Genomic DNA, 26,449 nt, shown 5'->3' with positions numbered 1-26,449 from the left:
TCAGTTAAATATTTCATTATGCGGGTATATAAATATCGTGATGAAGCATTTCTGGATTAAAATCAAATATGTCAAAATGTCAAGGGCGTAGAACTTTTTTTTTCTTGGAGGGGATAATCGAAAAACTTTTTTTAAGAAAACTTTTACTCACATCTGTAATATGAGAAAGAAATGTTTGATAATGAAGATTGAACCAAAACTTACTCAAAATAATAGTATTTTTTTCATTCAATTGTTCATACCATTCGATTGTTCCTAAATTGGAGGTACGAAGAAAAATGAGAGATTTCTTGAATAATTTTAAGAATAGATTGTCCTACACATGGGCCTGCAAATGCTTTGCTTTCGTGATACAGGGTGTTTCTTGTAGTCCTACTATTTTGTGATGCATATAACAGTTTACCGAATCTTTATTGATCTTCTCTACAGATTGGGTAAATAAGTACCAAAACTTATAATTAAGTACACACACACTCACTGAATCTTATAATAATTTGAATTTTCCTGAGGATTACTGAAGAATTATTTGACAGGAACCGACAAGAAACCATAAAGTGTAGTACTGGTCTACGGTTTCTCTTTGCATTTTTCTGAACTACCAGTGGTTAACAAAAAAAAGTTCTGGTGGAAAGAAGCGGGCACTCTTCTAGAAAATATATCACCCTGTAGATTCTCATTCATTTGCATTCAAAATTAGCATATCACAAGATGAAAACTTAAAATTGGAATATCTATGCCAAATTTAAGTTAAATATCTTTTTTCGGCAACCGTCCGGGAAGTGCTCACTTCCTGGACGCTTTTTCTCAGAGAAAGTAGCATTTCCCGGCCTAGTCCGGAAAGTACGTACTTCCCGGACTAGGCCGGAAAAGAATCATAGAATCCATAGCAACCGAGATAACGGCTGACAGTTCATATGAAATTGGTTGTCAATAATTTGAATGTTTTTTTATCGCAATCGCAATGAAATATGGAAAGCAGCAGCGATAGTGTTATTTTACATGGTTGCCGAAAAAATATTGTACGCAACACGCCCGAAATTGGTTTTTTTGGACTCACAGACTTCCAGGACTCGCTTACGCTCGTCCTGGAATTTTGTCTATTCGTCCAAAAAAACCCTATTTTCCGGACTTGTTACGTAAATTACTATTTTATGAGAAAAAAACTTGAACTTTAACATCTGTATCTCGAGAACAAATCGTTTCCGGACCCATGTTATAGGACTTTATTTCTTGTCAATTCAAAACTGATATCTTTACAAATAAATTGCAATTTGAATGAAACACATGAAATTGTAAAACACAGCACAGACAATTTTTCGAAGCTAATAACGCAGTTCAGTTCTCCGATAACTGCACTATTAAAATTTTTTGAGGAAACAAAAAACCGAAAACAACAGGTACCTAAGTGTTTACCGATGACGAATGCAAAAATCTCAAAATTCCCGAACATTAAGTCATATAACGTCATTAAAATTTCAATTATTCATCACATTCAATAGATTTTACGTTGATACCTTCATTTAGGTATAGGTAGGTACCTATATCAATTTTTTTCCAAAAAGATCCAGATGAGATGAGGAATAATAGTAAAAGCTATATAGAAAGTCAAAAATGTGCAAAAAGTGATATTTGTCTCAAACATCATCCCACCCAGAAACTATTTAGCAACCGTCTCTAGTAAATATACCAGATACCTGATCAATGCTTGTTTCATTTTTATATTCTCGATTTTTCGAACGCAATCCCAAGTCAGGTGATGAGGAGCCTTGACAACTGGTGACATTGCGACCATAGACTTGCTTATTGTTACAAACTGGAGCAAAAAATAATAATGTTAATTAAGCATTTTTGTCATATATTAATCGCAAAAACTGATAAGCCAAATCTAAACGGCGAGGTATCAGAGGTAACTGAACTGTAAATTGTATTCTATCAGCATTCTGCACTTCCATATTATTTCCAAGAATCTGGTTACCTTTATGAATTTATTGATTTTTTCGAATAAAGTGTAGGTGGAATTAAGAAAGCAGAATCCAGATATCTGGACCAATTCAGGGTATTAGTGAACATCAGGATTCGAAATGGAAGATACTATAGATGTTGGCTCGTCTGGACCAGCGGTAGACAATTTATACCCTGCCCTAACACAATGTTTTGCAGTCATTCTATGCGGGTAATTATTTATTTACAATTAATAATATTAATAAAGAAGCATTTGACCGACAAAAAATTTTGGTTAAAGCAATCATCTTAACCATAAAGAGAAGAATCAGCAACCTCAAATTCAGTTCTTTTTTGTCCATTTCGAACAGTTAGCACTCAGTTCAACTATTGAAAAATTGGAGCTTGAACAAAACAATTTTTATATATTCTCAATTTTGACACTAAATATATTGGTCATTGGTTACTAATTAAAACTAAAAAATTTATTTATAGGTACTTTGCAGGCAGAATGAATTGGGTCTCTGAGACTGAAGTGAAAGGCATGAATATGTTCATTGGAACATTCTCCTTGCCAAGTTTGATCTTTATGTCCCTAGTCAAGTTAGATCTCAGTTCTGTAAATTGGACTTTTCTTCTTTCGATATTTGTATCGAAAAGTATTGTGTTTTTCACTGTTCTAGCTATTACTCTGTTAGTATTAAGACCTTTAAATCTTGGGAGAGCAGGAATTTTCGCTATTTTCTGTACTCAAAGTAATGATTTTGCTATTGGATATCCCTTGGGTGAGTTTGACGGTTAAAAATATTTGAATATACATAGCTAACATTCATTTTCTTTCATGTAGTTGAAGCAGTTTACAAAAGCACCCATCCGGATTATGTATCATACCTGTATTTGGTAGCTCCAATCAATTTGGCCATATTGAATCCTATTGCCTTTATCTTGATGGAAATCAGTCAGAAAAGACAGGCACAATCAAGGCAGCCATTGTTAAGTTATGGAGAAGTTTCTGAAAATTCCACTAATAGTGAAAAATTCAAGATGATTGCAGCTGTTGTGAAGAATATTTTTTTGAATCCAATTGTGTTCATGACCTTATTAGGGGTTCTTGGAAATGTTACAATGAAGAACAATGTACCCTTATATATCGCCAATATTTTAGATGTGAGTTATAGAGTTATAGAAAACATTACTGCTCTCATAATTTGATTTTGTTTGAAATTATCTAATGTTTTTTCTTTCAAATTTGTAGACATTGGGCTCTGCTTTTGCTGCTAGTGCTTTATTCTTATTAGGTGTAAGAATGGTAGGAAAAGTTCATACTTTGAGGGGTGCTACTCTTGTTGTACCTGGAATTTTGATCATGGTAAAATTGTAAGTATTGTTTTTGTTGTTTATGAAAAAGCCAATAAATCATTATTATTTTTAGAAAATTTGTATAATTGTATAGAAATCATACGAATTATAAAAGAAAACCTGAATAACAATTTCTTTATTTCACATCTATTGAAACAATTTTTCAGATTGGCAATGCCATTGGTAACAAGAGAAGTTGTCAGCATTTTAAATGCAGGTTACAACACTTCAGAAACAGTAGATTTAAGTACTTTTGGATTTCTCTATGGCACATTCCCTTCTGCTCCAGCTGTATTTGTTTTTGCAACTCAGTATGCTTTGGATATTGATCTTGTAAGTGAAGCTAATTATTATTACTGCTGAAGACTTCTATGACCAGATTAGATATCCACATTAGGAGTTTAAAGCTATCCAAGATAACTTTTAAGCCATTTTTCAATTGACATTTTGTTTACGAGGATCACCTAGAATTAAACTCAATTCCAGACAGACAAAAACATAATATCTAGACACTATATAACAATACGATGACGGGGGAACTGAGGAAGATCGTAAAGAATGCCAAAAGTAAAATCACTTAGGAACTACTAAAGTAGTAAAAAGATAAAAATTAAATAACATAACGGATCTTTTATCAATAGAACAAGGAAATAGGTCTTAGGTCAGCAGACTAAAGCTCTTAAGTCAAAAATATGCTGATACACACTTTGTTAGGCATTTTTTCTATAAAATGTAATTTCAATTTATCGGCACAAACTTTAACATAACTCTACTCACATTTTCTAGAAAATACTTAGAGTAGAGCGCCATGTGCTGAAGTCAATTGAGTTAAAAAAATAATGAACTTTGGCATTGATAAAAATTTCAGTAATTTTTGACTTATGGGTTTGAGTCTACTGACTTCAGAAATGTTCATTGTGCTATGCGGCAACTAACTCAAAATTGTGGTGCGTTAACTAGCCTACTGAAGTGAATTAAATGTCAGGTGAAATCCTGGCTCTGTAGCCGAAAACATTCTAATTTGAAAATATACATTTTTTTATTGTTATTTATTTTATTTCAGATTGCAAGTTCCATGGTTGCTTGTACTTTCCTTAGTGCTCCTCTTATGTTCATCTCAGCTAAGATGATAACAGTTACGAGTAACGATCCATCTGATTATATAAAACAATTAGATTCCTTCACTTTGGATATTAGTATTATAGGAATTGTTGCCTGTACTTGGGTACTTGTGGTATTTGCTCTAACTAGAAAGATGAGTAAGATACCACACAAGATCACTGCTTTTCTACTTATATCTCAGGTAGAGTACATTAGTTTTCTATATTATTGTGAAATTAATGACATTGTTGTTTTTTATTTTTCAGCTCATAAGTTGTTTGGGTGCATTATTATGGAATATTCTCAAGGTTACAGATGGTTGGCCAGGATATTCAGTTTTTGCCCTATTTATAGTAGGTGTTTACAGCACTAGGTTATGGACAAGTATTTTGGCAATAACCTTACTCTTCTTACAATGTAGAAGTCTTTGTTTCGTAGTGAAACTTATTCCTCTTTTTATATTCATCGGTTTTGGGTAGGTTGATTTGATTTATGAATGAGAATAGTTATTTTATGAAATCATTATATATTTCAGAATTCCTGTTATATTAGCTGGGATCATGGTGGCTCTCAACAAATATCCAGAAATTTCATTCGATAAATCTAACCCCAATTTTGTTTATGGGAGGTTTGAAGCTATAGTATCCGTCACTTTGCTTGTGTTGTGTTTTATTGGTGAGTTCATTGATACGCAGTATTTATAGACCTGCTCGAGATATCCAAGATGAAGTGCAATGGTATTATTTTTAAAAATGCGTTCTTTGAGAATTACGATCCCTAGAACATAGATCCCAAGTATTGGTTTTTTAGCGTTTTCTTTAAAACTTTTTTGGGTATCAGGAAATTTGACCGAGGTAGTTTGTTTGCATTCTTCAAAAGGAAAGGCAGGTTATAAGAAAAAAATAACAACACCGGCTAGTTTAAATTTTATTCTTAAATCATTTTCATGGCTGTACAATAAACATACAAAAATTTTACTGATTACATTAGGCTATAATTTTCATAAATGAAAGCAAGACTGCAAATCATAATGAGTCAAAATGTCTTTATCAAAGAAGTTTTATTTTAATATTTTTAATTATCGTCAGATGATGACAATCAATAATTTAATAACATTTTTTGGAAATTACTCACAGTTTTAGTATGATTTTGAAGTCATAGCAATAAAAATAGTTCGTGAGGAGTATTATTAATTTTCAGAATTTTCATTTGGTTTTAAATTTACTTGTGAAATAGCACATGAATTGATAAAGAATATTTTTAAATGAATAAAATTAATAATTTAAATTTTGAGAGGAAGAGTTTCTGCAATTTAATTAGTTACCCTACTAAATTATGAAGCTAAATTATTAAGGTATCCATTTTAACTAGTTTCTAGCGGTTGCTTGATTCTTCATCAGCGTTACCATAAGAGATTTTTGGGTTACACTGATGTCACAAGAGATATATCAGATCGTGACAGCGGTAATGGATCCGTCAATACTACCCAGCAAAGTTTATGTGACAACCAAGCTATTTCGGCAGGGACTAGCTCCGAAGGAGGTAATCATTGTAACGGTCTTCCCACCATCAATGAGGGTCTCTGCGAAGAGAGTCCCATTGAAATTGAAGATTTGTTTGAGAAGTCCTCTAGGTAAGATAGACAGTTTATAAAATTGAGTCACAATATGTGTATATATATAAATTAGAAATTCAAGGATAAGCATGTTATGTAAGATTTGCAGAGGTAGTGGATGTACTATCTCCTTGCTTCTAATTCGATTTTCACTGTTTGTGGAAGGGAAGTGGGGAAAACTTAGTCGTTCTCTGCTTGAGTATCAGCATTCTTCATAAAACATTAATATTATATCCCAAAATACTGACTTGCCATGCCAGCAAATAATAATTAATAACATTTATTTATTTAATACATTTATCATTTCAAATGAAAAAATTACTTAATGCCTGCAGAACTTCTTATGTTATGTGTCCATCTGGATTTGGATGTCAGAACAGAAATAAGGATTCATGTCAAGATCTAATTCAGAAATACCAAACACAAATGGATGATAATTCAGAACTGATTGAAGAAGAGTTCAATATCAGTCATGATCCTCAAATTTTAAGACATATGGTCTTATTGATTTTGCTCTTATGCTCCATGTTTGTGGTGAGTATTCTGGAGTGTTATGGTAATAATTCTATTAGTAATTCTTATCATTCTAGGGACTTGCCCTTTGCGTTTGGTTTCTGTTCATGAGGCAGAGCAAGATGTCTGGAATTTATGTGGAGTTGTCCTTCTTGGACGCCACTCTAAATTTAGGACAGAGTATCATAATTTTTGGTATCTTTGGTCTCAATACCAGCGAGATAGCGATACCCTGGATAGCTAAATATTGCCGTCAAATTTGGTATGGAGCAGATACTTTGAATCTACCTGCTTGGTCAGAATTGAGTAATGATACTAAGCAAATCTGTGAACAGTTTGTTACTCACCATTTGCAAAATTGTAAAGTTGCAATTGCTTCTGATAAAAGGTGAGTCAATATTCACTAATAACCTCCTCAATGAAATCTTGTGCATTCAAAAATGTTTTACCCTTTTTTCATACATTTATTTTATGGTTTCAGTTTGTCAGTCAACTTCGACTTACTTTTTTTTGTTTTATTGACTACTTGTTATGTTTCATAATTATGGGTTCAGAATTGACTTATTCTAGCATGTTTTCAGTGACTTACCTTCTTGCACAAGACAAGCTGAAACACGTTTCATGCTGAAATTATCGTTTAAAATGATACAAATTTTTTTTGTGTGACACTTAAATATCAGTGGCTATGTCTCAGATTTGAACGAAGATTTCTGTGATTATTTCCTTTACTTTAGTTATGCACTTGATAGTTGATCAGAATGAGACAAATTTTCCACTCGCCTCGACTGCTTTGTATCTCACATTTTTTTGATAAATCATATTTCCGGGCTTGTCAACAAATTTTCGAATTGCAATATATTGTTTCTTCAATTGTATAAATTAACATTTCAGATGGCGGATTAAAATATACAGGGATGTATTCACTGGCCATCTTCTAGTAGATTGGTTGATCAATATTGGTTTGGCTAGAGATAGAGGTGAGGCGGTCAACTATGCAAGACACCTAGTGGAAGGAAGGGTACTTAGGCATATTAATAGCGTGTACCACTTCTATGACAGGAATTTACTATACACTTTTGTTTGAATGTTATTAATATCACGTGATTAAATTGAAGAGCTGTGAGATCAGAGAAGTATGTTAACCTAAGATGGCATTATTGTATTGAATTTTTTATCAAGTTGGATTTTTATATCTCAAATTTTACTCTGTTGTTATTTTTATGGAACTGACTGATGAAGACAAGCCAAACTTGACCTTTGTCTGAATCTTATGCAAATATAGGTATATAAAATTAAGGCCAAAAGAAAAAAAAAACATAAGCTGAAGTACAATTACTATTATTTCTGATTCATATAATATGGATAAATATAGCACAATTTTTTTCTTGCAATTCTCATTGCTATGCTTTGATAATATTATGAACCTTTAATCATGATAGTGATTATTAATAATAGGATAGATGTTGTTATGAGAATCATTCTTAGTAGGCTCTCTGCCATTGTAAAGTGAATATTTTTTAACGATGCAACTATTTTGTTTTTATTCAACTGTAGTCTTTATGAGCAGTGATAAAAATTGGAAGTATTGATTTGAAAGATGGGTATTTTTTGTTATAAAGCTTTTGCTGTATGTAGATTTTTCGATGTTCCAACTGTTTAATCTCTAATAAAGATACCAAAGATTGCTTGGGATAAACTGATGACCAATATATTCTCATTTTTAATGAATTTAGTATATTGGTTTGTTTCCTTTTTAGTGAAAATTTGTTTTATAAGATAAAACTTTTCTTAGTACTTTCTCGAATTGCTCACTAGGAATAAGAGGAACTAACTTCATTCTTTCACTCATCAAATAACTCACTTTTCCTTTTTTCATAAAAATTTATTTGAAATACAAAATATTGAATTTACTTGTAAAAAATGTTTATTGTTATGTTTCGGTTTTTATTTAATTAGTATTTATTTCAATGTTACTAATTTGTTTTACATTCATATATTCAAATGAATAATTCTGTGATAGAATTTTTTTGTGATACAGAGCGAGTTGTGAATAAAGGCATGTAAATAGTTTGGAATGGTATCTTCTTGAAAACCTACAATATGTTTTTTTCCTATTATTTGTTTCATCAAAAGTTCATCAACTTGTGAGATCAGATTTCATGTCAGGAAGTGTACTGTCAACTATTAACCAAATAGAAAGGTGTGATAATGCCCTCAATTAGGATGTTACTTGGTTATGAGTCCTAAGTCTACAAATTTCTACATGTTTAAAGCTAATTTTAATTGAATAAATATAATTATAAATGTAACAGGTATTGACAAGGAATTAGTATATGATTAAACATTTTGAAAAAAAAATTCAATTTGATTACTTGAAATCATGCAAATAAGAGTAAACAATAATGAAACTCAATCTAATACTAAGTCCCCTATTGTGCAATTAACAGAAAAAGAAACCATAATTTGAACATATACTGTAACAAAGTTACCTAATCACTCAAATTGACTACTATTTAGTACAAGCAAACTTGTAAAGAACAAAAAAACCAATCACAAGAGCCCCAACTACAGCTCCACTGAAAAAGAATTTTTTTGATTTTTTTTTTGGTTTTTTTAACAAACTCCGAAATCTTTCACATTCCTTCTGAAGGGACATAAGGCTTTTTTCTAAACATGTCAGAGAAGGTATTAGGCTTACATCGTTTATTACAATGTCTTTTCTCAGTACAGCACATGATAAACTAGCCAAATGTCTTTGTAATTGGCTGGATATAGAGTAAACTACAAGTTGAACGTACTCTTGATCTATTAGTTTGCCTTTAATTTCTTCCGATGGAATTTGAAGTGTGGATATTTTATCTAGAAATATCTCTTGCATGGATTCATCAGTTATTCCTAATGCTACAAGATCATCACGATTTAAAAGCTTCAGATTAAAGGAATCAATTCCGTTTTTCTCAAAAACTTCGATATAATCCTCTACTTCAGCTATTCTAAGGCAAGTAGCTAGAAGGTCGAATCTATTTACTGAACTCATTATTAAAATCTGCCGCTTGAAGAGTAGATGTATAAGTTATGGTAATATCTTAGGAATAAGTTATTTAATTATAATGTTATACTGGCCAATAATAGAACAGACCCTGAGATGGCACCAAGTAAGGCATAGGTCCTTAAAATATCTCTAGAGTTTATGTTTATGATTTCTTCACCTTGTTTAATAATGATTAATGAACTATATTTACTTCGTATTTTCATTAAACTCGGAACCTAACCTTATTTTTCTTTTATAGCTAATTACCATGGACCATAGACATATTATATTAACACAGACTAACTAGTAATCTGTGATATTAATATTATATTGTCGACTGTGGTGCCGAAGGTACCGGGTTCGAATCCTGGCTATGTCATGGATGTTGTGCATGTGTGGTGGTGGTTAATGAATTTGATAGAGTCTTATAGATAATGAAATGTTCGCTGTGTAGATGGCCAAAGTAGCCTAGCACATATAAAGGAAAAACAAACAAACAAATATGATATTATATTATCAAACACTTTTAGTCTGTGATATTATGATCAAATGGACCAATGGCCCGCCGTCGCATGGTTCATGACCATGGGCATTAAGTCTTCTTAATTTCTTATATTGAGTTCGGTATGTCACACCGTCCTCACATCGTAAAAGCTCCCTAACCATCCGGAAGATCACACCGTTCGCACCGTTTGCTTTTTCATTGTAGTCGCAAGTCTTCCTGCGTTATTTTTCGCTTTATTGAAAGACTTCACACTTAGTTCCATTGAATGGTCGTCTAGAAATTGTATTTGCAGGTCTTCATGTGTCCGTATGTTGCTAACAAACTATGGTGCATTTAAGGCTTGTTTCAGGATCGTATTCTGCACCACTTGAAGTCTCTGCAGATGGATCTTTGAGGCGTATCCCAAATCTTAGTATGCGTAAGTCATAACCGGACTAATGGTGTACTAGTAGATAAGAATCTTTTTGGAGAGGCATTTAGCTGCTTTTAAAAAGTAGCTGTTGCAATGGATTCGTTCAGCGTAAAGAGCAGTTGCAATTCTGATATCTGTGCGCCCACACATTATAGGTTAGAAAATATTGAGTTGCATAGCTATGAATCTTAGAAAATATCTCTGCTTGGACAGTTTTCACAACGTGTTGTGAGCTTGCATAAGTTGCAAAGTAGCTCAGAAAAATCCGTCCGTTCACTAAACATATTGAGCATGCTCTAACAATCTAACTAATCTTATTCGATCAGCGAAAATTCTTCCAACTGTTGTGTCCGCTGAAAGCAGCCAATGACGACACTGTTGTCTTTCCCTCCGTCACCGCTGATGTGACGTGTTGTTTCCAACTGAGCTTCTTATCAAGAATCACTTCCAAATACTTGGCCTCATTGATGATCCTTCTACCGAACATTTTTCTTTAATTTTTCGGCTGAAGAGGACAGCCTAGCTCTTTTCAGGGTTTAATTCGATTCTCCAACGAGCGAACCATGATTGGTCAAGAGATGGCTTCTTGTAGGTACTTCGTTGCCATTTTGAGAAACCTCGAAATAGCAAGAATGTCGGTATTGTCATCCTAAAGTGCCCTGGAGGTTTTGTCCGTTTTCGGCATGGCGGATACATATAATGTAAACAATAACGGTGACAGCAGAAAAGCTGTTTACGGGACTTCGGTTGAAAGAGATCTCTCTGAAGACAGTACTCCGTCAACTGGCAACTTACAAGAATGCAGGTAAGAGGCTACAAGTTGAATTAGATTGTATAGCACTCCTTTCAAGCGAAACCGATAGCTTCCGTAGGTTCCTTTTTCAATTCTCTCCTAACTTGCGGTAGATGTCCTCGATATGGTCCAAACCCCCATTTTTTATAATTAGGGCCTCATTGGCTTTTTAGATTATCTGCGAAACTTCCACCATTCTTCTGGACTATACAGGGTCTTTCACGAGGAACCTCACCCATATTTATACGGGAAACTACTGAACGTATTTTCATGAAATTCAGCACTTATAAGTATTTCACGATGCTGATGAAATCTAAAATATTTTCAAGGCATGAGCACCTCCGGTTTTTCCGGAAATGACGTCAACTTCCGTTTTTCAAATTAGAACACCATTTTTTTATTGCAGAAATAGATTCCTTAGAAAATTTCAAGTTATGTTGATGTAACATTTTTCAGTTTTGGTTGGAAAATTCTCTCTGAGCGGGAAAATTCGAAAAAAAAATCGAAAATAGAGCTCCGCTGAAACAAGAATATCTTCGAGGTTTTTGGATGGAAAATTTTCATTTTTGGGATTTTTCAAGATGTAAGATTGATGTATCCACTTTAAAAATCGAAATCGCGATTCATGATACAGGGGGTGAAAAAATCGCTTTCAAAGTTAGGGATGACAAAATCGTGAAAAATCAATTCTTTCAAATTAGAACCCCATTTTTTTATGGCAGATATTGAATCTACGTTGAAAAATAATGTGAGTGTATGCATCACACCCTTGCCCTAAAGTGGATATTTTCTGAGTTATTCACAAAAAACTGTTTTTCGTCTTGAATTTTCAGCTATTTCTTTTCCCTTCACGCCAAAAAGATGAAATTTTCAGGAACTGTTACTCAAACCATGTTTTAGATTTTACTACCCTAATATGCAAGAGAAAAAAGTTACAGGTTGTTCCTAAATAGATGGCGAATTTTGATTCGAATTTGTATCGGAAACCTCTTTATTTCAACTAATCGGCCATCGGTTTTCTCTCCAGTGATAAATAAATAATTCCTTATGAACCATATGCAAAAACTTACCATGTTTTACATTTTTTTTTTTTAATGATAGATATCATTAATTACATCTACCAAATTCCTCTTTATTCAGTAGCATTTTGTGTTTACTATTAATTTGGTGATAATTCGTATTAAGTTATAAAATCGATCACTATGCCTAATTTTACCAATGAAGATTATTTAAATCTCATTCTACTTCATGGAGAATGTAATAAAGTTGTAGATAGAACGATTCGATTTTTCAAGATGTAAGATTGATGTATCCACTTTAAAAATCGAAATCGCGATTCATGATACAGGGGGTGAAAAAATCGCTTTCAAAGTTAGGGATGACAAAATCGTGAAAAATCAATTTTTTCAAATTAGAACCCCATTTTTTTATGGTAGATATTGAATCTACGTTGAAAAATAATGTGAGTGTATGCATCACACCCTTGCCCTAAAATGGATATTTTCTGAGTTATTCACAAAAAACTGTTTTTCGTCTTGAATTTTCAGCTATTTCTTTTCCATTCACGCCAAAAAGATGAAATTTTCAGGAACTGTTATTTGAACCATGCTGTAGATTTTTCACCCCTTCTTGAAACCGACTTCAAGTTACTATTAGGAGAACCATGGCAAACTCTCGCAGTTATAACTAGAGAAGATGCTCAAAGTTTTGACCGTTAATTTCTAGACATTTATTTATACGTCTCAGGAATGCTTCGTGCGTTGCTCTTCTTATTTCATCGGGAGGAAGAGATCTGCAAAAGTGTTTAAAAACCAAATTGAGTTTCAAAACTATGAATCTAAAAATCTAAACAAACCTGAACGCATTTCTGACTCGTTCTATGCAGTCCTCTTTATCAGTCAGTGGAGTTGAGTAGACAATATTTTTTATCCTACCCCAAACATAATAGTCTAAAGGAGTTAAATCGGGAGAACGTGGTGGCCAAAGATGTGGACCATTGTTCGCCAACCATCGATCTTCAAATAGCCTGTAGAGGATATTTGACACATTGAGTGAATTGTGTGGAGGCGCGCCATCTTGTTGATACCATAAGTCATTATGGTTCTGTACTAGCGGCTCAATTATTTGAGTCAATATGTCAGAATATCTATCTCCTAAGGGAGAACATTCTTTAAATAATGCAAACATGTGTAGTGTTCTATCTTACCAGTTAAAGTCCCATCATAAATGTGAACATCGAGAATTTCATTATTTTTGATGGCGCAAAAAACATTGAAACTCCAGGTCTCTTGAAAGTTCCATTGTCTGAAGTGGTGGTTGTTCTCTTCATCCCAATAATGACTGTTATGCCTATTGAAAGAACCATTCTTTGTGAATTCAGATTCATCTGTCCAAATTATATCTACAGTCCAAAAAGTTTTCATTCTCTTGAAATCGAATCATCATAGCTTCGCAAAACTCTGTTCTCCTGACGAAATTAGTTTACTTCAAATGCTGTACCCTATTGAATTTATATGGGTGCATTTTATGTTTTTTTAATATTCTCCAAACACTCGATTGAGATAATTCCAGATCAATCTCGGCATCTTTGAGAGAATTTTGAGGATTCACACGAAAATATGCAAGAACTGTAATTTCGTTGTTCTCATCTTCTACTACACTTTTTTCTCTCTGTATAGTTTTCTTAACGAAAGATCCGACATTTCTCAAGTTTGTCATGGTTCTGTTAATGGTATCTCTCGTTGGTCTGGGTCGGTCAGGAAACCTCTCAGTGAACAGTCGAATCGTTCTATCTACAACTTTATTACATTCTCCATGAAGTAGAATGAGATTTAAATAATCTTCATTGGTAAAATTAGGCATAGTGATCGATTTTATAACTTAATACGAATTATCACCAAATTAATAGTAAACACAAAATGCTACTGAATAAAGAGGAATTTGGTAGATGTAATTAATGATATCTGTCATTAAAAAAAAAGAATGTAAAACATGGTAAGTTTTTGCATATGGTTCATAAGGAATTATTTATTTATCACTGGAGAGAAAACCGATGGCCGATTAGTTGAAATAAAGAGGTTTCCGATACAAATTCGAATCAAAATTCGCCATCTATTTAGGAACAACCTGTAACTTTTTTCTCTTGCATATTAGGGTAGTAAAATCTAAAACATGGTTTAAGTAACAGTTCCTGAAAATTTCATCTTTTTGGCGTGAAGGGAAAAGAAATAGCTGAAAATTCAAGACGAAAAACAGTTTTTTGTGAATAACTCAGAAAATATCCACTTTAGGGCAAGGGTGTGATGCATACACTCACATTATTTTTCAACGTAGATTCAATATCTACCATAAAAAAATGGGGTTCTAATTTGAAAAAATTGATTTTTCACGATTTTGTCATCCCTAACTTTGAAAGCGATTTTTTCACCCCCTGTATCATGAATCGCGATTTCGATTTTTAAAGTGGATACATCAATCTTACATCTTGAAAAATCCTAAAAATGAAAATTTTCCATCCAAAAACCTCGAAGTTATTCTTGTTTCAGCGGAGCTCTATTTTCGATTTTTTTTTCGAATTTTCCCGCTCAGAGAGAATTTTCCAACCAAAACTGAAAAATGTTACATCAAAAAAACTGGAAATTTTCTAAATAATCTATTTCTGCAATAAAAAATGGTGTTCTAATTTGAAAAACGGAAATTGACGTCATTTCCGGAAAAACCGGAGGTGCTCATGCCTTGAAAATATTTTAGATTTCATCAGCATCGTGAAATACTTATCAGTGCTGAATTTCATGAAAATACGTTCAGTAGTTTCCCGTATAAATATGGGATTCTAAACACTCAGGAACAGGCCAAAATGAAATTTATGAGCCCAATTTGTGGTGTTACGTACGTACTATATTCGTTTTTTTTCACAATCGTATTTTTCGATTGTATTTTTTTTTCGAAGGCGGAGGGAACGCCGATAAGCCCTGATGAGTGCACGTGTTGTTAAGCGTCAGTCTGGATATTTATGAGTATAATACATAATGCGGTTCCTTTTTGATGTTAATTAAATTTGATGGTATTCCTATCTTGAATTTCTACAATGTGATTTTTGTTAATCAACTTTGAAATGCTGCCCTCGAATTCTGATCGCGATGTGTTCATCTAATCTCTTGTCTATGCATCTAATAACAAAACATATTTCATTTTTCGGTGAAAGATTCAATAGCTGCTTTCCAGTCAGGTGCGTGTCACCCCGGGGCTCGGCGCACTAGAGCTTCGAGCCCTTGCTATAGGCATGTGTCGTTCACGAACGAACGAATCAAAAGACCCGGGTCTTCAGAACGAATGGTTCGATCAGGTCGTCTCTCTGAAAATGATTCGTTCGTTCGAACCGATCCGAATGAGCCAAACTTTCACATTCAGTTCATTCAATCTGAGGATTTTTAGGACCCAAAGATCCATAGAATGTTCGTTATTCGAGCCTAGGTAGATGGGTTTCGGTGTGGACTGTCCTTAAAGGAACATAATTATGGTAGTAATAAAAAACATCCATTTCGCAAATCAATCATCGGCTCGGCACTTGCCACCCGGTTTTGAAGCGGGTTCCACTCATAGCAAGGCTTGCTATGAGTGGAACGCGCCAAAACGAAACTGTCAAATTCAACGTAAACAAAAGCTGCTTTCCAGTCAGGTGCGTGTCACCCCGGGGCTCGGCGCACTAGAGCTTCGAGCCCTTGCTATGAGTGGAACGCGCCAAAACGAAACTGTCAAATTCAACGTAAACAAACCAGCGTTCTACAGCTGTCTCGTACTTTATGCGAAGTAACGGTCTTCTTTCTCTCTCACACCTGTCAGGGCTCGAAGCCCCGCAAATGCGGGGGGTGCTTCAGGGGAAAGGGGAAGGTAACGCGAGGGCTCGACGCCCTGTTTACTGGAATACTACAAGTGCGCTTCGGAGCTGTACCGAGGAGCTCCTGACGTTGGCTGGAAAGCACCTAAACCAGCGTTCTACAGCTGTCTCGTACTTTATGCGAAGTAACGGTCTTCTTTCTCTCTCACACCTATCAAGGCTCGAAGCCCCGCAAAAGCGGGGGGTGCTTCAGGGGAAAGGGGAAGGTAACGCGAGGGCTCGACGCCCTGTTTACTGGAATACTACAAGTGCGCTTCGGAGCTGCACCGAGGAGCTCCTGACGTTGGCTGGAAAGCACCTATAGTCGACATAAGATCTATGAAATTGAAATATCGGTAGATATGTCTCAGCTATCGATATTTCGGGAGAGCAGTCTTCAAATCGGAAAAAAATACTGCTTGCCTGAAAGAGTTGATTTTTTTTTCTGGATAGAAATAGCCAATATGTCTGCTTGAAAAAATATAATTTGTATCGGCAGCGTAATTGGTTTCTTCATTAATTACCAACTTAAAAAAACTCCATATTTTCAGTTTTTTGCCATTTTCTTGTAAATGGTGCTTTTAAGGTATAAATGATCTGACGAAGAAACTCATCATTATTTGAGCTTGTCATTCCATTTTTGAATTTTTGTAATCGAACACCCTGTATATAGGAAAATATATTTCGATATTAAATCACCCCTTACATTATTAATCGATATTTTCGACTCGCCCTGTATTTCAAGTTTTGTTCGGATTTTTTGGATTATCCCAATAATTTGATAATTATTCAACATTATCTTCAAGAATCTGATCTTTGTTCATTGAGTTACGAACATGTTTACGAATTATTTCTCATATCACAACGACGATTTATTCTTTAACCTCGTAATATATTGATAACGTGAAAATAATAATGAATCCGAACATGATAGTTTCAGTTGCGAATAAAATTGGAATTTTTGTTGACTAAATTATAATTATCTTGGTTTTTTTGGTGGTTGGTGTTGAATATTGCTTGAATAGAATGTGAGTTTAGAAAAATAATGATAAATGTATGGTTAATCGAACGTAGGTATATCTGAATCCATTGAATATTTTCACGCGATATCATCATTTATATTATCCAAATCTATGGGAAATGAATAGTACTAGGTATATTTTTCCACCAATTCAAACGAAGTTAGACAGTACTGATGAATTTTTATTCCTCTTTATTCTTATCGATATCATAATATTGCAATAAGTAGGGCTTACATCAAACAAAAAGTTTTGTAACTCAACCAACTTGAAATATTGTAGAATTTTAACGTAGTCGGTCGTGCCAATTCGTGCAGTTATAAACAAGATGAAGATATGTGCGTGCTGAAGAGAATATTGCTGCTGTAGCGCGAAGTGTTGAAGAAGAGGTCTAAAGGTCTATACGTCGCTGTTCTAAACTTCTATTAACTGTTCTAAACGGTAATTACCTTGCTGTAACATGCCTTTAAAATAAAAAGATAATAAAGTCAAAAAAATGGTTGTCTTCTCGGGTTGTAGGAGGCTTGGAGGACCTGTTACTGACTGTCTTTGTCATGTCACCAGTCACCAGTGTCTCTATATCTATCTGTATACACTTGATTGATGATATGCAACAAATTCGCAACGTACCTTCGTCTTGTCCATTCTGAATTATTATAATGATTTTCATTATTTGATCTTGAGTTGAATTATTTTGTATAATTCTAGAATCTTCATGTTTAAATATTTAGTAATGCGAAGTGATAACTATCAGAAAAACATTGTGTTTACTTCTTTCTGTACTGATAACCAAAATATCAATTATAAATATGAAGTGTAGTAAAAAGAAATCAATTATTTTTGCTTCAAAATAAGTATTTAATTCAAATTACCATATTTAAAAGGTCTTAGGACTTAGTCTTAGGTCTTTTTTTTTGTATAAGTACTAGAATTTTATTCCCTACGCTGTTACTTTCACTTCTCCGATTTCCTACTTTTATCTAAATGGGAGACTTTTCTTTCTACTGCATGTCACCTTTTTCTTCTATTTAGTTCTTTGAAAGAGGTATTTCCTATTATCTGTCCTTCTTATTTTGATCTGTAGTATCTTTCTTAATTCCTTATTCTCATGCTTTTTCAGCGTTTCTATTGTCTCTTTGTTTGTTAACTATTTCCTCAATAGTTCCAACTCTCAATTCTTCTCTGATTTGTTGGTTGGTTATATACTATGTGGCGCCAACCGCTGTTCTGATTACAGTATTTAGTGTACTTTGCAACTTGTTTTTATTTTTTTATTATTGACTTTCGTATTATACCAGCTTACTCCTGCATTAGCACTATTTTTATTATCTTCATCTTGTTTTCTAAGGAAAGTTTACTTTTTGGATTGAACAGCTTGTACAGTCTCCCGTGCAATTATCTTGCCTTTTTTCTGTTTTCTTCTATCTGTTCGTTAAAGTTCATTATTTCATCTAGAATTACTCTCAAATGTTTTGCTTCCTTTTTCTATTCTATCTTCTGATTTTCTATTTTGACGTTTCCTGCTTTCTCTTTCATTACTGTTGTTCTTCCGAGATAGATTACGATGTATTCACTTTGAATCTCCATTTCTTCTATCAGTTTGTCTAGGTCTATCTGTAACTACTTGGTAATTGTTTTCCTCATTCTACTGTTTTAGTAAATAGCGGTGTCATCTGCAAACTGAGCAATCTTGCATCTATTCATTGTTTGGTTTGTCTGCCATGTATGAGTTGAACAGCAGCGGTCCTATCACCGATCCTTGAGGAACTCCGGCTTCAATTTCTCTGATCATCGACCTGGTACTATCGATATTCACTCTAAATTTTCTATTTGACAGGTACGATTATATTACCTCGTAAGTTTGAGTGGAAATTTCATCTACTTCATTTTGTATATCAGACCTTGATGCCACATTTTATCAATTGCCTTTTCTATATCCAAGAATATTGCATCAGTATTTGTAGAGAGGTTCATTTGCTCCTTAATATTTTCTGTTAGTCGTTCCAGTTGGTGGATCGTTTAATGTTTGCAAAACCAAAACTGGTAATCTGGAATTATTTTCTTTTCTTCTACGAAATCGTTTAACCTTCTATGAATTTATTTCTCTATCACTTATTGCCGATAATTCGTTTGGTCTTTTTTGTCTTTTCCTTTCTTCCAAATTGATATTGTATCCGCGTTTTCCATTTTTTTTTGGATAATATCTTGTTTTGAGTATGAATCTGGCTATTTCACCGATTTTATCTCGAGCTTCGCTTGGTAAGTTTTTCCATAACTTGTTGCCATTTTGAAGGCCATATAATATCATTCGCCTCTATCATAGAAGCCCTCGTCCCTATTGGCAACAAAAAAAAAACTGTTTATACAGCTTAAACAGCTCCAAATATTCGGAATGCGTTGTTGCTTTTGATTAACGGCGAACTAGCACGGCAAGAATTTCGAGCAAATCATTGTTACATGGACACATGTTCACGCAAAATACCGAGTATACAGACTGCCTTCTGATATCTTCAACGCTACCGATGTCTTACGCAACTTCAATTTCTCTTAGCTCAAAACCATTACATGGACTTTTTGGATGTTTTCTGTAACAACTGCAGTATTCGGACGACTAGAGTGGTGGTTTTTCGATCATGTTTAAAGGTAGAAATTATCTTTATTTAAAGTCATTATCATCCATTTTTCAAACAACAACTAAAGTTGAGTTACTTAATTCTCAATAGCTCGACCCAGACTGTACTCTATGTTCTAAAATTTTGACAAGCATTTGTTGAAGATTATTATTGCACTGGTGGTGCCCATGGGCGCCCGCAGGGGGGGGTCCCTGAGATTTTGATTTCCTCATTTTTCAGCACAACACCCTCAATATAACTTTATCAATCCAAAGAGCAAGGAAAAAAGGAAAGTAATGGATTCACAACAATTTTCCGGTTTTCAATGATAATCAAGGACGCCTTATCGTTTTTCAATAATTTTCATTTTGCCCCCTCTGAGAAAAATTTCTACGGGTGCCCATGGTGGTGCCATATGTGCGCCAGGTCCGGTACTTATTGAGTGACGCGGTATTTGAAATCCCAAAAGGGCATTTTGTGAATCAGTATTCAACAAAATGAGAAACCGTTGGATGGCAAAATGGTTCTTGTTAGTGAAAACTTGTGACCTTTTCAGTTTCCTTGAATGTCTTATATTGCTCTAATATTGGATGTTTCGTATATTATGCATGAATACTGACAATAACTTTGTACAGCGATCTAGATTTACAACAAGACAATTCCAAAACTATCTGTAGCGACCCGTGATCTTCTTTTTTTTTTCAGGACAAACTTGGCCGTTCTATTTCTCCTTTGCATCATATTGACCACTCATGCTGCTGAATTCAACAAATCCTGCCCAACTCTTAGCATTACCCATAAGAAGTTCAAGGAAGAGGAAATATTGGATGTCTATCAATATGGGCAAAACATCTACATCGAGAACTGTTCTGGAGTTGTTCACGAAGAGACCTTCCTCGACATCCCTAGGATCCTCAGATTTATGATGTACAACAGTAGATTCACTTCTTTCGATTGGACGTCGCTTTTCCGGATGTCGTACCTGGAGTCTATTGACATCCTGGACGTAAGAGGTCTTCCGGTCCTGACCAACAATATTATGTTGGGATTCAAGAGTCTAAAATCATTTTCCATTTACGATACCGACGTTACATTTCAACATGATGCTTTCCAGAGGATGAAGCAGTTGGAGTATCTGTCTATATCTAAGGTGGATGTTACAATTTTGGGTAAGAATCAATCGACATCTACCACGTTCGGAACTAACAAGACGTACCACTGCCATTCCATCTCATGATAGTGAATCCCAAGTCCCATTTACAACGTAATATCTTAATATTTTGTGTTTAATATTTTATAGTTGAAATATTGGCAATTACTTTGGTAAATCCTGTAGATGCCTCTCGACAACAAACTCACAACATTGTTCCAGATCGAATTGTCATCGTAGATTGTAGCTTTTGCTGCCATTGCTCATTCTTGAACTAACGTCTTTCTAATTTCCCATGAAAGTTTATAGTCTGTTGTTTTATCGGCCGGATTTCTGGATCTGCGTGCCATTCTTCTTGAACGGGTTTTCTCTTTGATCAATTTGACGATACTGTAGGGTATCGTCCGTTTGTGTTGAGACACATTCTGTCATGGTGGAGGTTTTCTTCGAAATCTGCAACTAGTTTTTCGAAGTCTTCGGTACCGTCTATTCTTGTAGATTGTTGAAACTCGCTTTCGATGGATTCAGTGAACTTCTTCCAATCGTTAACCTCTTTTCTCTTTTGCACAATTTTCGATAAGCATATGTACAGTGCATCCCATTTTGGGTGAGACAGCCAGGTTTCTCGCTTGTTATTTAAGATAGAGCCTTGCGGTTTTCACGTTCCTGTCCTACTTTTTCGTGAAACTCAAGTTGGTCTAATCAGATTCTGCATAACTGTTTCCGTTCAAAAGATACAGGGTGATTTTGGAAATTGATACTTTTCGGACCCCTCCTTTATCTCCGAAATTATTAGAAATAATGCTGAGCTGAAAACTACGTCTGAATCAGAATTCTGCGTAGAATCCAGTGGCGTACTCAATATTTTTTTTCGGGGTATGGTTTTGAAGATTCAACACAAACCTATATTTTTTTTAATGGAACACCCTATATATCATTACTTCGTTGAACTCGTTATTTTTTTCCCTTCAAAATGGTATATGATACTATGTAGGTAGGATGGTCAGAAATGTTAAAAAAACACTAAAACGTCAAATAATGATGATTTTTTGTAAATGGGCCATGAATTTTCTATGTTTCAATAAGAGGATTATTACTTTCGATTTTTAAAAGTAGTAGGTCATTGATGACACAAACATCCTTGTTGTTATTATGGCTTCTATGCATTTGGGAGCATTGTTTTATCAAGTAGGCATTGGAGGGAAAAAACCAATCTGATCTAGCTGTCATCGCTATAAATTATTGTTATCATTATTGATTCTTCTTTTCTATGGGAAATCCATTGCCCATTAACAAAAAATCATCATTATTTGATGTTTTAGTGTTTTTTTAACATTTCTGAACATCCTACCTACATAGTGTCATATATCATTTTGAAAGGAAAAAAATAACGAATTCAACGAAGTAATGATACACATGGTGTTCCATAAAAAAAAACATAAGTTTGTGTTGAATCTTCAAAACCATACCCCGAAAAAAAATATTGAGTACGCCACTAGATTCTACGCAGAATTCTGATTCAGACGTAGTTTTCACCTCAGCATTATTTCTAATAACTTCGGAGATAAAGAAGGGGTCCGAAAAGTATCAATTTCCAAAATCGCCCTGTATCTCTTGAACGGAAACAGTTGTGCAAAATCTGATAAGACCAACTTGAGTTTCACGAAAAAGTAGGACAGGAACGTGAAAACCGCAAGGCTCTATCTTAAATAACAAGCGAGAAACCTGGCTGTCTCACCCAAAATGGGATGCACTGTACATACAAGATTATGATATAAGCTTAGTGCGTTTCTGGTTGTGAGGTCAATTTTGCTGTTGACATTCTTCACTACGGCAATGTCTTGGATGTCTGGGATTCCTGAATAATAGTTGTGGTATGTTGGTTCCTCTGGGGCCATTATCACGAAACAATATCGGGATCCTGTGTAGTGAAAGCTTCTATCCATTTGGTACGTTTGGTATTGAAATCTCCTATTTTAATCGTGGGAATGTTGTCCTAATATACCATTTGAAGGTCTATGCCAAGCAGTGATTCTACCAGGTTTGCTGTAACAAGAAAAAAAGGTGGAGTAGGCCGCTTGACATTGTTATTACCTTACCTGTTGTTTCCAGTTGTTCTACAGTCGACACTGCAGGTGTGTAGAACTTGTTTTCATGCTTCACGTAGATTGCTGTTCTTCCTCCGTTTTCCTGAACGTTACAGGTTGTTACTTGGATCCTAAGTTTCCTGTGGGATGGCTTGAGTTTTTTCTCGTTTACTATAGGTTTTCCTATGATGTCATTTCATCTTTGATATAGCTTTTGTTGTGTAAAATTCGAAATAAAGAAAATTAACTATCTATCATCTATCTATGATGCGAACACTTCTTGTTCATCTGTCGCTGGTCGAAATCTGTTTGCATTCCAGAATGCGAACTGTTGAGAATTGGTTTTATTCCTTGTACTCAATAATTCTCACCTTCCCTTCCCTTTGATGGGACTTGATTTCTCCTTCTTTTCATATTCAGCCTTTTTCACTTAGGAATATTCTTTCCTGCTTTCTTTTGAACTAATTAGTTTTGGAATTATCATTTTTTTAATTTTTTGGTTCGATTACTCTAAATTAGTGATCTTCAACTCTAGAGCAATATTGATCATGAGGAGTTGGGCGTGAGAGTCTTGTTTCATATTCACTGTATTTCTTCCAGATGTATCAGGCCTTGATGTGAAATCTCTGTAGAACCAGATCAGCGATATTACGATCTGGATTTTAGAAACTCTGTTGCTCTTGTTCTGCTACTGAATGTTTCTTACTGGTTGTTTGCTAAGCCTGTTTCTGAACTGGACTTATGACTGGTTCTCTTAATGGGAAATAAAATAAAGGAGAAGAAATACTAACTTTCAGTTATATTTCTTCAGTCACCGAGAATATTTGACCGGAAATGTTAATGCCATCTAGTTTTAGTTTCGCAAAACAAAACTTTTTTAGTTTCATATTTTCTTCGACTAAACATTTTCTGTCTTTATTTGTCCTTGGCTGTTTATTATAGTTCGTTCTTTACAGGTAACGGAGTTTTTAACGGATCCAGACTGAAGGAACTCTACTGGACCGACTCTGGTATAATCAAGATTGATAAGAACTGTTTTACACCCCTCAAAAATATCCAGATCATCAATTTGAGTGGTAATAAGATAGAATACCTAGAACCTGAAACATTCTCTGGCTTGAAGAATCTGGAGAGACTTTATCTGAACAGGAACAATTTAGCGACTATTCAATTTAGGCACTTCGCTACTCTGCACAGTCTGACATATCTCGATGTCTCCAAAAATAAGATACCAATCGTAGACGTAGAGGAAGTTTGGAGGAATATACCAAGTCTTCGGAAGATTATTTTGGACAGAAGAAGCCTGCCTGAAGGGTCGAGGAAGAATTCGTTGGACAGACTGGATATTATGTTGGTCTAAGAAGTTTAACGAGATTAGCTTATCGTCATATTTAAGACAGAACATACCGGTTATTAAAATTATTTCCTAACAAGTGTGGAAAGTGGTACTTTCCTGCACGAAACTGCCATGTTAGTTCAGCGAAACGGAGTTCATTCCGGGAAATACATTTTCCGCAAGATTAAGGAACCACATTTTTTCTACAAGCGCAGAAATAAATTGAATTTGATTTAATTATCTAATTATCATATACATATACATATACAAACGTAATTCTACATGTTGTTGCTATTGTTATTAGCGTTAATTGGACATTCGATGCATACAAATTATATGACAGAATTTAATTTATTTTTCAATATCTTTTCGCGGGAATAACCCCTGTTATTTCTTCTTCAACCAAGTCACCTAGTCCTAGGATATTATTTTAGATATTTTGCTCGAATTCTCTGTTACTTATCCCGATAATGTGATAATTTTTTTCCGAACCCTGTGGAAAATTTAATCTTTGCGACTTAAAATGCATGTGGGAAAAAGTTTGAATTTTTATTCATTTTATGGATATAATTTCTGAATATAAATTCAGGACGTTAATATCCCCTCAGGAATGATTTTTGGATAGGATTATTTGATTTTGTCCTTGAAAGAGTCGAACCAATTATTTCAAGAGCATGGAAGCATAGTTCATTTGTTAGTTTTTCTATATTGGTTTGATATATAACTGATTAACCCGTTTTACATAGAGCAAAAAAAGTTTAAATAATGATTTATTATTTGCCGATGCTGGCTAGCATCTCGCGGTTGCGTCATCAACTTTTTTTTTAAATGTAACGAAATGTCGTTTTAATTTTCTTCTTGTAAGTCTTTGTTTGATTTCTTTGTTGTTTCTGATTTTAATAAAAATGATTGTTTTTTGATTTGCACTTCATACCCCACTTACCCCAACGCATTAGTTATTACTTCATGATTTTCGAATTGAAATTTTTTGAAAACCGTAGGGTCTCGAGTAACTTTTTGGCATAAGGTTCAAGTTCGAATAAATTTTGAAAAACACCTTTTCCAATTGTAATTCAGAAAGCGTTAAATGTATTCGAAGAGCAAATTAAATTTCAGAATAGGGAATTTGTTTAGAATGGGTTATTTATATTTCAGAATAGCAATATGTAATTATTAAGAAGAAAAATTGATTTCAAAGAAATTGAAATTAAGATTTCATAATTTGGAATTCAGAAATAAGAAATTGTAATTCAGATTTGGTTAGGTATAGTATATCCAAAGTCACTTGGAGGAAGCTGAATATTTCAATTATACAAAGGTTGTCCAAGTTTCCAGAAATTTCTTTGAGGCCAGTGAATTTATTGCCTAACAATACTTTCAAATTAAACCCCGGCATTTATCGGATCGCGGTATCCACTTCAAAGGGACATCTAAGGCCAAGCGTTTTTATGGACTAGTTCAAGTGACTTTGGATATACTATACATGTATTAACTTAAATAATCCAATTTTAGTTGGTATTTTTGTGAGATTGATTGGCATACGTATTTTAATACAAATATCCTATTTGAGTTTTTTCCGACTATTCCAAGGAAAACATAGACCGCAAATGCTTACATACCTAAATACAGGGTGTAACCATATTTTTTCTTTTTTGGTTTGAAATGATAATATATTTAAGTAATTAATTGTGGCATTTGAAATATAAGGCATTGCAAAAACTATGGCAGCCTTAGTTTCAGAACTTGAATATTTCTTTATGAAATTATGGTAGAAGTTGAGGGTTATTGACTTTCAAGCTGAGTTTGTGAAAACCATCCATCTAAATAAAACCCACGCGAGCCCTGTATATTCCGACCCTCACCATTTTTTGTAAGAATTTCAACACTAGTTTGTAGTGTTTGAAAAGTTATCACAATGTTTCAACGATTTTTTCTTACTTCACCACCCTGTATTTTGTTAAGTAAGCATTCGCGAACCTACGTTCATGGAAACTTTTTTCTACAAATATTAGAAATAACAATTTTTTGACGTTTTTCTGGAATACGCTGTATAAAAATCATAACATTTCAATTATAGATACTATAATCAGTGTTATTTC

General features: G+C 34.2%; 2 protein-coding genes across 4 annotated transcripts; both read left to right on the top strand.

The window, feature by feature from the left end:
* The first annotated feature begins 1,748 nt into the window (after positions 1 to 1,748).
* On the top strand, positions 1,749 to 8,599 carry LOC123674863 (integral membrane protein GPR155). Of its 2 annotated transcripts, none has more exons than XM_045609979.1 (13): positions 1,749 to 1,906; positions 2,008 to 2,173; positions 2,437 to 2,726; positions 2,789 to 3,108; positions 3,197 to 3,318; positions 3,468 to 3,633; positions 4,364 to 4,603; positions 4,668 to 4,876; positions 4,937 to 5,076; positions 5,773 to 6,034; positions 6,352 to 6,550; positions 6,607 to 6,917; positions 7,421 to 8,599. In XM_045609979.1, exons 2-13 carry the CDS (start codon positions 2,082 to 2,084, stop codon positions 7,611 to 7,613), a joined length of 2,544 nt encoding a protein of 847 aa, XP_045465935.1. In that variant the 5' UTR covers positions 1,749 to 1,906; positions 2,008 to 2,081; the 3' UTR covers positions 7,614 to 8,599. The 2 variants fall into 2 exon arrangements, with proteins under 2 accessions (XP_045465935.1, XP_045465936.1); XM_045609980.1 differs by having other exon boundaries at positions 1,767 to 1,906; positions 2,013 to 2,173.
* An 8,391-nt stretch (positions 8,600 to 16,990) lies between these two features.
* On the top strand, positions 16,991 to 25,268 carry LOC123676157 (leucine-rich repeat transmembrane neuronal protein 1-like). 2 transcript variants are annotated; one of them, XM_045611881.1, is made up of 3 exons: positions 16,991 to 17,174; positions 20,483 to 20,946; positions 23,971 to 25,268. In XM_045611881.1, coding segments are annotated over exons 1-3 (870 nt in total). In that variant the 5' UTR covers positions 16,991 to 17,172; the 3' UTR covers positions 24,375 to 25,268. The 2 variants fall into 2 exon arrangements, with proteins under 2 accessions (XP_045467837.1, XP_045467838.1); XM_045611882.1 differs by lacking the exon at positions 16,991 to 17,174 and adding an exon at positions 17,481 to 17,606.
* The last annotated feature ends 1,181 nt before the right edge of the window (positions 25,269 to 26,449 follow it).

Source organism: Harmonia axyridis, chromosome 3, assembly GCF_914767665.1.
Source record: "Harmonia axyridis chromosome 3, icHarAxyr1.1, whole genome shotgun sequence".
Taxonomy (NCBI): Eukaryota; Metazoa; Arthropoda; class Insecta; order Coleoptera; family Coccinellidae; genus Harmonia; species Harmonia axyridis.
The sequence above is the reverse complement of the archived record's forward strand: the minus strand, read 5'-3'. Positions and strand labels throughout refer to the sequence as shown.

Bases quoted from the DNA above. Each gene is read 5' to 3' on its own strand.
- LOC123674863 (XM_045609979.1), top strand. From the start codon at position 2,082: ATGGAAGATACTATAGATGTTGGCTCGTCTGGACCAGCGGTAGACAAT. The intron at 3,109-3,196 runs GTGAGTTATAGA...TCAAATTTGTAG, and splicing joins ATATCGCCAATATTTTAGAT to ACATTGGGCTCTGCTTTTGC. The intron at 3,634-4,363 runs GTAAGTGAAGCT...ATTTTATTTCAG, and splicing joins ATGCTTTGGATATTGATCTT to ATTGCAAGTTCCATGGTTGC.
- LOC123676157 (XM_045611881.1), top strand. The intron at 20,947-23,970 runs GTAAGAATCAAT...CGTTCTTTACAG, and splicing joins GGTGGATGTTACAATTTTGG to GTAACGGAGTTTTTAACGGA.